Source organism: Myotis myotis, unplaced genomic scaffold, assembly GCF_014108235.1.
Source record: "Myotis myotis isolate mMyoMyo1 unplaced genomic scaffold, mMyoMyo1.p scaffold_m19_p_7, whole genome shotgun sequence".
NCBI lineage: Eukaryota > Metazoa > Chordata > Mammalia > Chiroptera > Vespertilionidae > Myotis > Myotis myotis.
Window position 1 is genome coordinate 16,626,758 of NW_023416379.1, and position 17,769 is coordinate 16,644,526.

General features: G+C 45.6%; 1 protein-coding gene across 3 annotated transcripts; it reads right to left on the minus strand.

The window, feature by feature from the left end:
- Nucleotides 1-285: 285 nt before the first annotated feature.
- On the minus strand, nucleotides 286-13,736 carry HDDC2 (HD domain containing 2). Of its 3 annotated transcripts, none has more exons than XM_036318048.1 (6): nucleotides 13,606-13,736; nucleotides 12,018-12,139; nucleotides 10,839-10,941; nucleotides 6,776-6,844; nucleotides 3,065-3,203; nucleotides 291-645 (listed from the first exon to the last, which is right to left on the minus strand). In XM_036318048.1, the coding sequence occupies exons 1-6, from the start codon at nucleotides 13,684-13,686 to the stop codon at nucleotides 539-541; spliced, it is 621 nt and encodes a 206-aa protein (XP_036173941.1). In that variant the 5' UTR covers nucleotides 13,687-13,736; the 3' UTR covers nucleotides 291-538. The 3 variants fall into 3 exon arrangements, with proteins under 3 accessions (XP_036173943.1, XP_036173941.1, XP_036173942.1); XM_036318049.1 differs by lacking the exon at nucleotides 291-645 and adding an exon at nucleotides 1,973-2,397; XM_036318050.1 differs by lacking the exon at nucleotides 6,776-6,844 and having other exon boundaries at nucleotides 286-645.
- Between the last annotated feature and the right edge of the window lie 4,033 nt (nucleotides 13,737-17,769).

Below are 17,769 nucleotides of genomic sequence, written 5' to 3' on the forward strand. Positions count from 1 at the left end.
GTCCATGGTCAGAGGCCTAAAGCCGGTCACGGTGGAATTAGACATCTGGTTCCGGAGAGTGATCACCTGAATAAAGCAGCATTTCGCCTGAGCAGAGAAGGCATTATAATACATTCTTTTTCCTAGATCCTTATCGCTAAGTCGGCTGAAAAACCTGTTCTTAAAAGCAATCATAATTAAATGTCCTACCGTTCAATGAATCTGGCCCTCGGGAATATAGGATATAAATTCAGTAGATTTAAAACCTCCAATAAATATGCCAAAGTTTAGGGTTTTAAAATGTATTTATTTAGTTCATAAAAAGACACCTCCCCCCCCACACCCCGCCACGTCTTCGACCATGCATTTTCACGACCACATCCTGTTCCGCGGCCTCTTTTATGGCCCAAATTGTATCATGTTTCTTGCTGGAGTCCAGGCAATTGAAAATAAACAGACTCACGTCTGGGGAAATTAACAGACCAACAGTGGCAAACACAATACATTCAATGGGAAAATAAAACGTTGGTTACAGGACTGCAACTACATAGAGAACTTCTCAGGAGTGCGCCTCGCCGGCGGTGGCAGCAGCAGCAACAATGTTAGCGTTTCTTTCTGCCTCGAGTTCAGAAACCAGCTGGACTATCTCCGGGTGATGGAATTTTCCTGCAAGGCAAGAAGACGGAGAAAGATGAGAGAATACATCGATCTCTCCAGCTTGAGCCCAGGCTTTGTCAGGGGCGTGGCTCTGTGATCTGACCCATGTTTTACTCCAATGCAGAACACAATTCCAGATCCTTCCTTCTGGTTTGGAGCGGGGCCGGAGGGGACCACCTGGAGCTTATTCTCTGTCACCCCAGATGTCGCTGCTCATAAGGATGAGAATCAGGCGAAACTGCCGGCTAGACAGGAGCTGGGAGGAGTGTCATCAGGCAGCCTCTGAATGAGGAGCCACAGGGAAACTCAGGAGGAGCTCAGGGCAGTGAAGTTACTTTCTGCTCAGTTATGGGCATGTCACCCTCTTTCCAGGCTCAAGTTTCTTCCTCAGTAAAATAGGGAGTGTAAGCTAGGTGACTTTCCAGTTCCCACATTTTTATTTCACTAGTATTTTCGTATTTCATTTTTTGTTTTTCATTGAGAATGTGTCAATGGAAGATAATGTTAAAATGCAAAGCACCACGTAAACATGACTTACTTATATTTTAGTTACATTATTGGTAAAATATGCTATCCTAGAACCCAATCATTGCTTAAAACACAGCTGGCATGCCCTAGCCCATTTGGCTCAGTGGATAGAGTGTCGGCCTGCGGACTGAAGGGTCCCAGGTTCAATTCTGGCCAAGGACACATGCCCGGTTGTGGGCTCGATCCCCCGCAGTGGGGATGCGCAGGAGGCGGCCAATCAATGATTCTCTCTCATCGTTGATGTTTCTATCTCTATCTCTCTCCCTTCCTCTCTGATATCAATAAAAATATATTTTAAAAAAAACAACAACACACAGCTGGCAACCCTTTTCCGTAAAGAGACAGATATTAAGTATTTTAGGCTTTGTGAACTTACATGACTATCTTGCAAATTACTCAACTCTGCTGTTGTAGCACAAAAGTAGTATAAACAATACATAAGGAATGAGTGTGGATGTTTCAATAAAACGTTACACAAACAAGTACAGTGGGCCAATTTGGCCCATGGGCCACAGTTTTCTGACCCCCGGTTTACAACATTTCTATTTAACTGAAGTCAAACATTTTTGAGCACCGCCTACATCAAAGGACATATGAGACAAAGCTGGTGTTGGCTCTCACACACCTGCTAGGGTGGGGTGAGCAAGTGTGGGTTTGGGAAGAGACCCCAGGAGCAGCATCATTAGGAGAATGCAGGTCAGGCAGTGAACACCATGGTGAGCTCTGGACCAGTGCAGATCAGCAGAAGGAAGGGAACACTTAATCCTGACAGGGAGGTTTAGGGAAGGAAACCAGAGAGGCGAGTGGCTTTAGGCTGCTCAAAAGTGTCAGGATTTTATTTTTGAGGAAGAGGAAAGCCACAGTTAAAAAAGCAAACCCTCAGGATGAATGGCGAGCCCAGCCGGCTCAGTTAGGCGGTCATAACAACGGCCCAATACAGAAATAATGAGGGCCAGGCCTAGCGCAGACCTAGCGGGCTGGAAGAGAGAAGGAAAATCCAATCAACTTCATTTCAATGCAATCGTCTGCGATCTGGGAGCCTCATCTCCTTGGTGGGGCCACAGGAGGGTCCTGCGAGGTCCCAGAAGGCTCTCCCGAACTACTCTCAGGTCGGGGCTGGCTGAGCCTGAAGCGCTCCCAGCGAGAGGTGGAGTTACTCCAGTGAGAGACAGGAACACCGGGCGTCACACCAGCCATCACTAATCCAGGAAACTTGGCTCCCCACTCTGGAAACTGGTTCAAAAGGAAGATAGCTGAGGGTTCCTGCCAGGTATTATTCTAAGCACTTCACATGAATTAACCCACTGTATCTTCAAACAGCCCTGAAAACTAAATTCTGTCATTATCTGTACTTTCACAATAAGGAAACTAAGGCCCAGAGGTAGGTGAAGGAATTTACTGGAGGTCACAGATTTTATGGGCAGAGCCAGGATTCAAACCCAAGCAGTTTGACTGCAGGTCTGTGCTATGGCGACACCGGTATGGTGACTTCAGCCATTTGGGGCTTTCTTGTCTTACATCTCTATTCTTACCTCCACCTCCACATGACCTTATACCCATGAAGCACTTAGAGATCATAATGCACTTTCACATGCATCCTCTCTCCTGAATCTCAAAACCAACCTATGACCTATGTAGGGCAAGTATGATGATGCCCATTTCTGAGAGAGGAGACGGCGAGGTCAGGAGACTGCCCAGGGGCACGCAGCTCGGGCTCCAGGGGGCAATGCTCTCCTGCCCCAGGCCAGCTCTCCCCGTGATCCCACCACTTTCTCTTAAGATGCTCCACACGGAAAGGTCAGAAGAGGGTCACAACAGTGGATTCACCGGCTCAGTGTCACTTACGGCACTAGGAGGAAGCCAAACGGTGACGATGCTTATTGGAAACAGCACTGCGTACCTGCTGTGGAGTCATAGAAGTCCTGCAGTCTCCCAGGTTTGTTCTCCAGGTCTTCATACTCAGATGCCTGCAGAATCATCTCACATTGGTCCAGCTGCTTCACAAACTTGGCCTCTGCGCTAGATTGGGTCTCATACTCCTAAGAAAGGGACAATTAGAGCATCATGATTAGGGCTCAGGACAGGGAAATCCAGGAAAATTCTGATTCTACTACCTGAAAGCAGTCACAGCTACTAACTAGTAAAAGCACGTTCTGAACTGACCACATTTCCACCTTATCCAAAGCCTTCAGAGTTGCGTCCCCTGTAATTTCACAGCCAGCATCACCACTCCACGCCAAAAGGGTGCGCTCACACTGCCATGTGTTCCATCCACCAGATGCAAGCCTTGGAAGTCCCATTTGTTCCTATTGACACTCCAAACATTTTTCTTCCTGTTAAGTATCTTGTCTCCATTTCAACCTCATTATTCTTTAATCCAGCGGTCGCTAACCTTTTGGACCCCACGGACCTCCAGTGGTCTGTGGACCAACAGTTGGTGACCAATGTTTTAATCCACCTGAGTGGTATAGGTCTTTTTTAACTTCAAGCTAATATTTCATCTCATGCTTCTCAAATTATTTCTCTCCATTTAATGTTGGGTTTCCTTTTCCTTCAAGGAAATTTCTAGCTTTCTCATTTAATTTTGGTTAGCACTTTATACTTGGAACATTGGTCCTTGCTTTCTTTAAAAAAAATATTTTTATTGATTTCAGAGAGAAAGTGAGAGGGAAAGATAGAACCATCAATGATGAGAATCATCAATCGGTTGCCTCCTGCACACCCCCTACTGGGGATCGAGCCTGCAACCTGGGCATGTACCCTGACGGGGAATGAAACCATGACCTCCTGGCTCATAGGTTGATGCGCAATCACTGAGCCACGCTGGCCAGGCTGTCCTTGCTTTCTAAATAGGCAGGACTTCAGTCTGTCCTGGTTATGACTCGATCCAGTCAGGATCTGTGAATTCTTCATGGCGTGTGTGGCAGGGAGGTGGTGAAGGAAGTGGACACGGAGCAGATTTTACCTTTCCTCCTCCCATTGGTCTCTCCTCCTCAGTGCACACCTGAAATGGGCTATAGGAGGTCTGTTTCTTAGCATGACACATGCCACACGAACACAAGTCCCAATTAATACTACATAGAATCATTCTACTAACACCACAGTGCTCCCACTGGCTTCCCTGCCAAGTTCTCATTTGTAATTCCACCCCAGATGTGTTCCATAATGAACCTGTCATGCTTTCTTGGCAAGATAATGTGATGGGAGTCACTGATGGTTTCTTAGTTTTTTTTAAATGCCTTATTCTTTTAAGACAGCTATTTGAATTTTGATAGAGCTTAAAATTGTAAAGAGAAATAATTTTAATATAAAACCAATATATTTTTGTTTTATTTCAAAGGCACTTAGAAATAGTTACACTTAATTTAAATGTTTGTTTACAGTTACATATTTATATTTAATAAATTTAAGTTCATTATTTAATAAAAATAAATTGAGTACTCGAAGCACAGCAGTCCAGGATTTTTCTCAGTTGAAAGTGGGAAAAAAGATTACAAAACCATTAGTAAATAACATATTTTATAACAAATTTTGAGGAAAATACATATTTATTTTCAAAATATACATCACTGGGTTTTCTCTCAAAAAATAATGGTACTGGCATTGTTCAATTTCACTTTCCAACCAGGGATATTTCTCCAAAGCAAAATGCAGGCTGTGGGGTAGGCTCCTTTCTGTGATACTTTGAGAAAGAAAATGTTTTCTCTTAACTTTCTAAAATTTGATTTCACACTTTATGGTAAAAGATAAATTATAATCAAGGATGTTTAACTGCTTTAAACAGATGTGACTCTGGGCTGACAGCTATTTATAGTGTGAATAGCTGCAGAAATCAATTAACTGGCATTTCCTATTAGTACTATTTTAAGTTCCCGGGATACAGAATGACTATATTTTCTTAATCCAAAATCAGAACATATGGGATGGAAACAGAAGAAAAATAGAGCTTATTATCAGGCAATATTCTAAATGCTTTATACTTATCAATTTGATTGCCATCTGATCCTATAAGATAGGTGTACTATTATTATTGCCATTTTATTGATGAGGAAATTAAGGAACAAAGAGGTTCAATAGGTTGCCCAAGATCACATAGCTACTAAACAGAGGGGCCAGTGTTTGAACATAGAAATCTGATATTGAAGTCCATGTACTGATAATATTGGACATGAATTATAAAAATGCTTAAGTTATTATGAGTTTGTATACCAGCTTGGATAATATTCCCCCAAAATGCGTGCCTTTCTGGAATCTATGCCTATTTGGAAATAGGGTCTTTGCAGATATAATTAAATGTTGGATTAGGAGGGACCCTAATGCAATGACTGGCGTCCTTATCAGAAGAGGGAACTTCTGGTGGGTACACATACAGACACAGGGAGAACACCACCGGACTGTGGAGGCAGAGATTGGAGCAGTGTGTCTACAGGGTAAGGGGTGCCAAAGCCAGCGGAGGCTTCACCAGAAGCGAGGGAGAGGCAAGGAAGGAGCCTCCCTGGAGCTGACAGGAAGCCCGCATACACACTCACCCTCTTCGCTGACAAGCCAATAAACACGGATTCTTAACGCGTATCCTCAGTCTGTACCTCTGGGCCCCTGTGCCCACCCTACTGAGCTGGAGCAGCGCTTCATTCGCAGGGCTGTGCTGATTGGGTAAGGAGAGTTTAAGAGCCTAGAATAATATTTTCTAGAAATAAATTTCTATAATTCTGTCTGAAAAATGTGTGGCTATTTATTCATATGGTCTTCATTTTTCTCCTCTGGCCCTTAATAAAAAGACAAAAAAAACACACACACAACAAAACACAAAAGACACACACACACAAAAACACCTAAAAAACGAGTTCCCCATCCCTTTCATAGCATGTAAAGATGAACTTCATGTCAAAAAGTAGACAAGCTCACAACTCTTCTCCTCCACATCAGTCATCAATATCCCACAGCATCTCCAATAAAAAAATTTAACCCCTGCCGTCTTTGTAGGTGTTGGTTGGCCTGGCAGCACAATTCTAAAGGAGGCTTGTCACATCCCAGGGCGGCCACTGTCCCTGTCCTGAGATCTTCTCTAACAAGTGTAACTAAATCAACCAATGACTTTTACAAGATCATACAATTGTTACTGGTTTGGGGATTATGGGATCATTTAAGGCTCGGCGTTTTACAGTTTCCCAAATTCAAAGTCTTGCTAAGTGACTGTTGTAGCACCTTCATTTGTAAACTACTGTTGTAGTTAAGTAAATTTTGCAGGTAGCTTTCTTTAGCCAGTTGTTGATGGCTAAGAAAATAACAGATACTGCCACCATATTTACAATAATTAGGAGTCACAAGAGTAGGAATTTTTGTAAAAAGTTTTCAAATCCTGAGGTCTTTCCTCCTTAAAAGATAATAGTACAGGGAATTGGTTTCATAAACTCAGGAGCCATTTTTTTTAATGTGTGAAATGCAACACAACTCCACTCCATTATTCCCCGACTCAGAGTGTTCCAAACGTTCGCTTGCAAGTACATACTTCGGAAGAAGGGACTATTCTGCCTAAATCCTGTTGGGCCTAGTAACCAACACCACCTGCGCCAGGCTCCCAGGCACCACGCAACCCACCAGATGCACTTACTTCCCAGAGTTCATAGAGCTCCTTTCCGAGATCCTTTGAGAGAAGCTGGGTTAGCCGCTTCATAGCTTCCTGAAACATCAAACCATTATTTTAATCATGTTCACATTTCAACTTCTCTATAAAGCCAAGTACTGGTCTCAAACTCTCACAGATAGCCTCAAAGGGGCAGCAGAATAGTGGACAATATTGGACAATACAGCTTACAAGGAGGGCAGTTGTGTCCATTTAAGGTTATGCACCCAGCACTAAATGCAGTTACTGATGTGTGATCTGACCAAAGTGGAACAGAATGGAGCCTCGGCCTCATGCTAGACACTGTATTTCTATAAATGCAGCCTAGGACTGAACTGGCTTTTTGGAGACCACATCCAATTACTGACTCATTAGTAAACTACCTGTTGACTGAAATCGCCATGCTATTAAAAAACAAAACAGATAAGCAATATATTGCTCTCTTCCTGAAATTGAGCAATGGATCTAAACCCATATCATTTGTTACTATACAAGCAGAAGTGCACATCTCGAGGCCTCTTAGGTAGTCGATATTCCTTGTTTGGCAGCCTGTGCCACAGAATCATGCCCACCGTTTTTAATAACCCTCGGAAACCAGCTCCACAAAAGTCCAGGTTACATGGCTGAGGGCGCCGGCCTTTCCCTTCCTGATGGCGAGCCCTGCCACTCCCACTTCCAACCTATTAGCCTTGTTCACACACAGATTTAGAAATAATTCCCCGTCAAGATTCTGCCTCAAGTGCTGAGCTGAATGAAGCTTTCAGCAAACATCTGCGTCAGTTTCGTGACTAGCACGAGAGCATCATTCACCATGCACACATCACTGGTGACGCTGAACAGTGCCGCAGCCACTACTATCAGTCCAGATGGGGTTTGAAACCAGCTGGCCATTTACTCGCTGTGGAAACCTCAGCAAGTTACTTAAACTCTTGGTCCTTCAGGTCTGTCATCTGTGAATTGAGGTTAGCAATGGTACCTACCTGAAAGGGTGGTTGTGTGGTTTAAATAGTATATATATATATATATATATATATATATATATATATATATATATATATATATATAAAGTCTCTATTATCTGGTACATACTAAGCACTGTATAAAATGTTCACTGTATTTCTCATTTTCTCCATCTTGTCACGTACACTCCCATAATACAGTTTGTTTTTTTTCTCTCTCTTTTTTTAAATATCTTTATTGATTTCAGAGAGGGAGAGGGAGAGGGAGACAGAAACAACAATAATGAGAAATCATTGATTGGCTGCCCCCTGCACGCCCCCTACTGGGGATCGAGCCTGTAACCGGGCATGTGCGCTTGACTGGAATTGAACACAGGCCCCTTCAGCCTGCAGGCCAAAGCTCTATCCACTGAGCCAAACAAGGTAGGGTGGTTCTTCTTTTAACCTCAGTTCTTTAACAACTTTAACCCTTGAAGATACATAAATACCATGGCTCTCCTTCTGTCTCAATAAGTTTGTGCCTTTATAAAGGAATATAACCTGCCACTGATGTACTCAAGCTTCATGTTCCATCTCCCTAGTTCTTGACGGTGCCCTCTACCAACGTGGGTTATAATATAAAGTATGTTTTGTCCTGGTAGGAAGGGTCAGACTACAAGCACTGCTTTTGGCCCCTACATTTTCTCTTCTACACCCTCATCCTCCCTTTCATCCAAATACTTGCTGTCCTTCAAAAAACAGTCAGCCTCCAGGCTTATCAAGTACTTTTCCTCCCTCCTCCTTTGGTTTAAAGCCTTCCTGATGCAGTTGGCGAGCCTCTGGGCAAAGGATGCTCCCTGCTTCTCATCATGTGCAATCCACTTCGAGCCAAGAAACCCTCACTTAATTATCTTAATGCCTGGTTCTGACATCCACCTCTTATTCATGAGTACCATCTGCATGAAGAATGGCTCATCTCCCAGACCCTTCTCTCTGTTCCCAAGTCCTTGCCAGCAGCAGGAAGAGGCAATGGAATATCAGTGTTCTCTAGGCCTTTGGCTTCTTGCCCAAGAACTTGTGGTTCTCTAAGATGCTTCCCTTGTCCCTTCTGATTATGGTATTCACTCTGCTGTGAATCAGAAGGAGTGGGCAGCAGACAGGAGGTTTAATGAGGTTTCCCATAATTGCCAGGATACGGAGTCCAGGAGGACAGCACCACTCCCTCTGATGGTTCAGATCTACTCTGTGCCCCCCACGGAGGCCAGGACTCAGCTCTCGTCAGGACAGAAGTAAGTCTCCTCCCATCTCCAGTAGCTGGAGATCCTTCCTATGGACAGTGCTTTTCCTTCAGAAGGTTCTGACTTGCTCCCCTATGAAGTAAGCCTCCAAGTCCCTGTGTACCTGCACAGGGACGGCCTGTCTTTTCTCCTTTCTATGTCATTCAAGGTCTTTGGTTACCCTCTGGTATTTCAGTATATGATTTCTTGTCCACAATGTCCAGATATACCCTTAAAGATATACCCTTGAATAAAACTACCATATATCCTGAAATGAGCTGTATAATCGAGGAGGTTTTCCCCCTTCTTTTTCTCTATGTCATAAGTCATTTCTCAACATCCTCTGGTTGAGGGCTAATTCCTTTCTGTAACTTAGTATCTTGAGCTAATTGGTCCCAGTTTAAATCATTTCTGTCAAGCAACCTAGGAAATTTTTTTTTTTTAACATGTTAAGCACCATGTCAATCACTGGTGACTGACACTATACTTTCCATCCGGAAGACAAAACAGGCTAGGCACTTAACGTGTTAAGAATTTTTAATATTATTTTTTAAAATGTATTTTTCAGTCATAGCTGACATACAATATGATATTAGTTTCAGGTGTACAACACAGTGACTAGAGGCATCTATACCTTAGAAAGTGATCACCTCACAATGACAGTCTAACTATGGAGAAACATTTCCTTAGCTTCCACCCTTTCTATAGGCTGTGGCGATGCTGAGCCTGTATTCTACGCCCGTATTTCGGCAGGAAGAATATTCCTTACACTATTCCTCTCGTCCCCATAATTTAGAATACGTTGGAATTCCTAAATTGGGATTCTTTATGGCTTTCTGCCTGTAGAGAGGCAAAAATGCTGTCGGCTAAGTCTGTCGCCCCCCGCTCGGAGAACAGCTAGCCCAGGCCACCTGACCAGTTAAACCGTCTTGATGAAGGGCTTGTCCACGTAGCAGTTTAGGATTTCCGGCCTTTGGTAAAAGTAGCCTGCAATGATCCCTGAACTGAGAACCAGCTATTCAGCATTAAAATCCCCCTCGGATGTTGTGGCCTCTGCTGTAAATACGTCTTCCTCTTTGGCCCTGGCCTCTGGGTTTACAGCCCGAACTGATACTGATTTCCTATTTTATTGATGTTGTTCATTTCTTACTAATACAAATATTTCTTTACTTCTGACCACTAAAGGACTAACTTAAAATCCAACAAACAATTATAAAAATGATTATACTTGTAATTTATAGAACTTCTCTCCAAAGACCTTAACTCGCATGAAGAATTCCTTCAAGTTCCAGCTATCTCCACTGTCCCAATGAAAGCCATGCCACCTATGTCCACATACTAATGAGAATGGAAACCAATACAGTTTGCTTGTCCCTGTGCTAAACAAGGCTGTGAGCAGGCACACTTTCCTGTTCTTGTGTTAAACAAGGTTGAGAACAACCAGAAACCAACTGGCTCCTACTCCAGGGAAATCCTTGCTTCTGGAAGCTGAAACTATAAACTGCCCAATTCAGAGCAAGCACTAATGGCTTACCCTTCAAGAGTGTCTTTAAGATTTTGCCTCATCATTCCCACCAATCCAAGGCTATTATGCCCTAAACTCTGTGCAGTCTGCGGCCTCAACTAGCTGCCCTTCTTGTGAGATCCATCTAAGCATGCTCCAGCCCAGGCTCTACCACTGAAAACACCCTCCCCTGACGCTCCCTGCCCTTCCTGAACACTGAGACCCTGCCGAGGTGGCGCACTCCCTTGCTCCAACGGGTCTAACAGACTTAGCTGTGCTTCAGCGACAGGCTCTGCTGGTGGTCTCTTGTGGAGTCAACAGCCAACACTGACCTCTTCTCGCCTATGTTTTTCTTCTTTGGGGATGTTATCTGCTGGTGCTATGTCCCCAACGATGCACTCTGCCATATCGTGAACCAGGGCTAGGCGTACACATCTGACCAGGCAAGAAATGGTGGATAATTACACAGAAGCATATTCGCTACAAACCCCTTCTCTATACTTTTCTTTCTCCACCCTCAGAGAGTATTTCAATGAAGTATTTTCTACAGTAACTGTATTATGAAAACCTTCAACAGCTTTGAATCAAAACTGCTTGTTAAGCCTGGACTGTGAGGCTCAGTGGTTGAGGGTCGACCTATGAACCAGGAGGTCACGGTTCGATTCCCAGTCAGGGCCCATGCCCCGGGTTGTGGGCTCGATCCCCAGTGTGGGGCATGCAGGAGGCAGCCGATCAATGATTCTCTCTCATCATTGATGCTTCTCTCTCTCTCCCTTCCTCTCTGAAATCAATAAAAATATATACTTAAAAAAAACTGCTTAGTAATATTCAACATAATACATGAGACTGCAGAGGAAATAGCCTATATTTTTTTAGAAATGGCTGGTTTTTCAAATATCATTTTAAAAGCTTGATAATATCAATCTGGTCACTGGATTTGAACTCAGACCTGCCCAATTCTATTTGTTTTTCTATGAAGGTCCTCATTTTGCCATCTAACTAGTTTACTGGAGAAATGATTGTTTCTGAATTTTGTATCAGTAAGTAAATGCTATAACCAGATCATCTAGCTTTATAACCTGAAGTTATCAATCTTTTTTTTCTTTTAATATTTTAATTGATTTTTAGAGAGAGAGGAAGGGAGAGGTAGAGAGAGAGAAGCATTGATGTGAGAATGAAACATTGATTGGCTGCCTCCTGCATAGGGATTGAACCTGCATCCTCTGGGTGCACAGGACGACGCCTAACCAACTGAGCCACACCAGCCAAGGCAGGCTCTTTCACTGGCCAGGAAAAAACCCAGAGTGCAATTAACAATGGAAGCAATCAGCACACACAGTCTCCCCCCCACCCCCCACCCCCCATCCTGAACCTGTATGGGTCACCTCAAATAATTTCTTCCCACGTTGAAACGAACCTACAAGAATTTGACACAGGCCTCAGTCATGAAAAGTGGTGCATCATCACATAGCAGAGACCCTGCCTGCCAGGTGCCAACGTTCACAGCTTACCTGTCTTTGTTCAGATGATCATCTTTGGTCACCAGCGCCATAACTGCCATCCTGTACATGTGATCTGATACGCTCTCTGGCCTCTCGACATTTCTGTACACCCAGCCAGTCCGTGGGACTCTCTGGTGAAAATGAATTAGAGGGAGAATTTTATAAAATAAGTATTTTCACTATCTGCTAGGCTGTTCAATAGAAGTCCAGGGAATAGGGCACAGAAACGGGGTAATGGTTTCAGAACATATTTAAAAAAAAAACCATAACTAACCAAAATGATCAAGATCTGGAATCAAATAAAGCAGTGAAGTCAGCAGAGAATGAGAAACAGGTGTGTGTGTGTGTGGGGGGGATAATTCCCTCGTACACAACACAAAAGTCTAATAATCGAGGCACTAAAACACCCTCCCCTGACGTTCCCCTTCCCTTCCTGTCACTGAGCGATACCTCTCGGAACCCATACAAGTCCTTTGGACAAAAATAAACGTGTAAAGTAGCTTATTTTTCATCACGACAAGACTCGGGAAGTTCTGCCTCCCAACAAGGCCACTGGGCAGACACCGATGGAAAACGCTGGTGGAGGCTCTGAACTTGACCAGGGGACAGACTTCCAAACACCGAAGCAGAGGGGCCACGGCATTTCTAAGGGCTCGTCCTTTTATTCGCATCACGATGTGATCTTGTGGGGTTGCACTGCCTCCTCAGAAGTCTACATTTCTCAGGAATGGTATAAACCAGTGATGGCGAACCTGTGACACAAGAACTCATTTTTTTGGTTGATTTTTCTTTGTTAAATGGCATTTAAATATATAAAATAAATGTCAAAAATATAAGTCTTTGTTTTACTATGGTTACAAATATCAAAAAAATTCTATATGTGACACGGCACCAGAGTTAAGTTAGGGTTTTGCAAAATGCTTACACGCTGAGCTCAAAAGGTTCGCCATCACTGGAAACTGGAGTAAAAGTGGCAGGAAACTGATAATTTTGGAGACTGAACTTAGAGAAACTTAACAAAGTCGTAAAGGAGCGGGGGAGGGGATGTGGGGGAGAAGGGGAATGGGGGGGGCCTCGAACGTGACGTCACTGCAGCGTGGACCACCGCACCCACCCGAGTGCCACCCGGGCCCCACGCGCTTAGCTCGAGGCCGGGCCGGTGCGGCCGCGGACAGGGCTGGGCATTCCCGAGAGCCGCTGGGGGACCCACAGGCGCACCCCACTTCCAATCTGCGGGACCGGGGGTGCTCGGAAGCCACCCCACCCGCCCAGGTGTGGGGCCCCGCGCCCCAAGGGCACCAGGACTCGGGGCGGACGCGGGCCGGGGCGAAGGGGCCCCCGCACCCCTCCCTCCGAACGCAGGCAGCCGCCCCACGCGGACATTCCGCGGTTTGGACCCCACTCGGCCGGGGTCGGTCGGTCGGTCTGGCAGCCCCGACACCCCGTCCCCGCCGGCTCGCTCCCGCCGCCTGCCGCCCGCGCGGGCAACGGCACCGGAGGTGCTTCCTGCCGGGCCGCGGGGGCGGGGAGCCCGGTGCCCCGAGGCCGCCCGCCTCCCCCGCGCGGCCCCCGCTGGGGCCCGGCCCGCCCCGCTCACCTTGAGCTGCCCCACCAGCCGCAGGAACTGCAGCAGGTTCCGGGCGGGGCCCGAGGCGGCCGCGGAGGAGGCCGCAGCCATCGGCCACCGATCGGCGGGGGAGCGAGCCGCGTGGCTGCTGCTGAAGCTCCGCCCCCTTCTTTCCTCTCCCCTCCCCCTCCCCCTCCCGTCTCCTTCCTCCCCTTACCGCACCCCTCCCTCCTCCTCCTCTTCTTCCCCTCCTCAGCCTTCTCTCCATGGCTTGCCCAGGCCCCTCTGTCCTGTCTAAGCCGTAGGATTTGGTGGCTGACCCCCGGGCCTTGCACCATCCACGGCAGGCACAGTGCTGGGCACACGCCAGCCGCTCATGACTTGTTTGCTCAACTCCATTTACCTGCGCTCCCTCCAACTTGTAAAAGGATCCCAGTTCCCGGGTGAGGGTGGGAGGGCAGGTGCGAGTTTGGAGGAGGAGGAGGAGGGCTAAGCCAGATTGCACCAAAATCTTGCCTTTTAGGGACTCAGAGTCTGGTGGTGGGGAAAAGATAAGGAACTCTACTTAAACATGGGCAAACGATAAACATTTGCACAGAGGTACAAGGAAAGTACTTTGAAGAGAAGCTCATTAGTAATGACAAGTACTGGTAGGACTTTGGGGTTAGTCGTAGCCAAGGATTTGGAGATCAACATAAATGCCCTATAGAGTGAGCACAATCCCAGGATGAAATCACAACTTCCCTTAACACCTCAAGTGCTGAAGAGCCCCCTAACCCCCAGAAGTCGTCAGGCTCTGTCTCAATCATTGTCTTAATTCCATCAACAATCAGTGGTAACGATTTTTAAAGGCATTTGGTGGACAAGCATACTGAAGGACTCAGGGAGAGGGGTAATGTGGAGAATAGACTATGTGGGGCAAGCAGGAAGTAGGAAGACCAGTTAGGAGACTCCTGAAATACTGCTTTGGAGAGATGATTTTGGTTTGGTCCAGGGTGACAGCAGCAGAGGTGCTGAGATGTTGAATGCTGGATACAACTTGAAGGTAGGACTAACAGGATTTGTGACAGATTGCACATAGGGTCTGAGAGAAAGAGAGGAGTCAAGACCACACATTTAGGCCTGACCAACTGAAAGGGTGGAGTTGCTATTTACTGAGCTGGAGAAAGTGCAAGAACAGTAGGTTGTGGGGAAGGGTAGGAACCAGATGTTTAGGACATGTGGAGATGCCTAGTAGGGGTCCTAATCTATAATAATAAAAGCGTAAAATGCTAATTAGACCGGACATCCTTCCGGATGTGATTCTGGACATCCTCCCCGACAAAGCCAGGGCCAGAGGGCAGCCAGTGCCAGCAGCCGGGGAAGGAAGGCCTACTCTTGCACAAATTTCATGCATCGGGCCTCTAGTAAATATATAATCTGGAGGTCAGGAGAAAGGTAAAAATTTTGTGTCATCAACATACAAGATGGTATGTAAAACCATGAACCTAGATGAGACCCTGGTGAGAAGTTATGGGTGAAGAAGAAAAGCTACCTAAGGCCTAAGGCCTGGGGCAACCCAACATTTAGAGTTTGGGAGACCAAGAATAAGCAGCCGGGGAGGTAGGAAGAGGACTGTGTCCTGGAAGAAAATATTTCAAGCAGGAAGGAATATGGTCAACCAGGTCATATCAGATAAGCATTGAGATTTAACTGCCAGACTTAGCAAATTCAATGTCATTGGTGACTTGAATAAGAGAAGATTCCGTTGTAGTGGGGCAAGCAGAACCCCAAATCAAATGGTTCTAGAGAGAATGGGAATAAGTATTGCAACTCATTTTAAATGGATGGGGCCACTAGAAAAGAGTTTTGTTGTGTTGTTTTGTGTTTTTGTTTTTTTTTTTTTAAAAGAAGGGAAATAGTGTTGGCCAAGCAGAAGGGGAAACAGAAGCCAATTTCTTTCCACAGAAGGAGGATGCCAGTTTAAAGCAATGGGCAAGGAAAACAACTCACTTACTCGAGTCCATTGGAAGAAAAGGTGAAATGAGAGGGTTCTCATTAGAGGGATTCTTCACCTGGACTCAATATACACTTCTGAGGCGTCTGTGAATATTCTAAGAGTGTGAAAAACTGTGTTAGTTATGAGGATTTTTCTGCTTGTTAGATCCTTGAAGAGGTCTCTGAGCAGAAAAGGGGCAAAACCTCCCACTACTAGGAAACTTGCTTCCATGTGCAGCTGTGGTAGAGTTCACAAAGCTTTGGTCCTGATGTTATAAACTAGTAAAAAAAAAAAAAAAAAAATCAACAATAAAACCTGTAACTGCACAAGCCTCTGCTGGTGAGAAGTAGTGTTACATCTCTCACCTCATTTTAATTCTCCCAACATCCCTCTGAAATATTAATAATCCTGTATTTCAGATGAGAAAACCGAGTTGCCCAGAAGCTAAGGAACTGGCCTCCGTTTCCATAACCAGTGAACGGCGGTGCCAGCATCAAAGCTCCGACCTGTGTTCCTCCAAATCTTTCTCTCTGGGACACCCTTATCATTGCTTATCAGTACGCACCTCTTATCATTGTGGAATTAAGTGAGATTCTGTGTGTGAAGATTTTGTAAACTGTCATTACATGCAAAGAATTGGGGGAATTAGAGGAGGGGATATATACCAATGGACTAATCTGAGAAAACTTGCCCAGAAAACATTCATGAGTATGCTCAAGGAACTAACTAAACAGTAAAGCCCAAGTCTGACTAAAATCTAAGTTCCCCCCCTCTCCCCGTCTTAAGACGTCTCAGGAAGAAATAGTGCTTCTGCTGCGATGTCTTCAAGGATAAAAAGGTTAACGCTTGGTCTGCGTCCGCGGTTCTCAAGCTCAGGTGATTTTCCCCGCCAAGGGAGCATTAGCAATGTTTGCTCTATTGCCAAGGAATCTTAGTTTAAAACCTGGAAGGGAATAATTGAACAGAAACCTTTTCTATATCAAGTACATCTCACTTTATAGAAACTATATATTATCCTATATAATAAAAGGGTAATGTGCAAATTGACCCTAACAACAGAATGACTGGGAATGATTGGTCACTATGGCACACACTGACCACCAGGGGGCAATGCTCAATGCAGGAGATGCTCCCGGTGGTCAGTGCGCTCCCACGGGGGGAACTCTGCTCAGCCACAAGGCAGACTGACGGCTGCCAGCACAGTGGTGGTGGTGGGAGCCTCTCCTGCCTCCTCAGCAGCGCTAAGGATGTCCAACTGCAGCTTAGGCCTGCTCCCTGCTGGCAAATGGACATCCCCCAAGGGCTCCCAGGCTGCCAGAGGGATGTCTGACTGCCAGCTTAGGCCCAATCCCCCCAGGGAGCGGGCCTAAGCCAGCAGGTGGACATCCCCCGAGGGGTCCCAGACTGTGAGAGGGCACAGGCTGGGCTGAGGGACCCGCCGCCCTCCGAGTGCCTCTAGTAAAATATAATTTAAAGTATTCTTTGGAGATACTTCAGTTCTTTGTGTGTCTTTGGTTCATTCTAAGTGAAACACCACTTGAATTAGGTCGAGTGTCCTTCCTGGTGGCTGCTCCTGTCTTTTCATAGGACCTGACCTTAGAAGGTGAAAAAACCAAATGGCCAAACATGAAGCTGCAGAAGTACTCTCTAACTCATTGGAAGTACATTTCTGAGCTCAGGGCATATTTCTCAGGCAGTTTTATCATGATGGTGATACCAGACAGAAAGATTCTTGGAGGGCAGCCACTATGTCTGATTCATCTTCTTTCCTTAGAACCAAGAATCTTGCATGACGTTCCCCTGAATATGGTGATGAGAAAATGGTGATGAAGTGGGGTGGGGGTTGTGGGGTAGAGATGTAGAAAGGAGACCCATTTCAGGGACAGAATCACCTTGCCCAAAATAAAGAGGATGTTGGAAGACTGCCGTAAATCAGGAGCTCAAAAATTTTAATGTAATGAACAAAACCAGTCGACTTGGAAGACATTTCCCAATTCTACTGAAGAGATGCTATTGGCCTGAGGGCCATGGCATTTCCATGAAACAAGGGTGTTCAGGATTGGGACATACCTACTTCTCTCTCCCCCCGTGCCCAGGTGTGGCTGGGCAGCAGGGAGCTGAGGAGGATGTGTTTCAAATTGCCAGGATGGTCCCTCCCGAGTCTGAGCCGGGAAGGACCACCTACCACCAGAGCCACAGCAGCAGCAACATCTGTT

Excerpts from the sequence above, each read along its gene's own strand:
- HDDC2 (XM_036318048.1), bottom strand. The coding sequence starts at position 13,686 with ATGGCTGCGGCCTCCTCCGCGGCCGCCTCGGGCCCCGCCCGGAACCTG. Across the intron at positions 6,845-10,838 it reads AAAAACATAGGCGAGAAGAG|GAAGCTATGAAGCGGCTAAC; the intron begins GTCAGTGTTGGC and ends TTGATGTTTCAG. Across the intron at positions 3,204-6,775 it reads AGCTCTATGAACTCTGGGAA|GAGTATGAGACCCAATCTAG; the intron begins GTAAGTGCATCT and ends TCCCTTTCTTAG.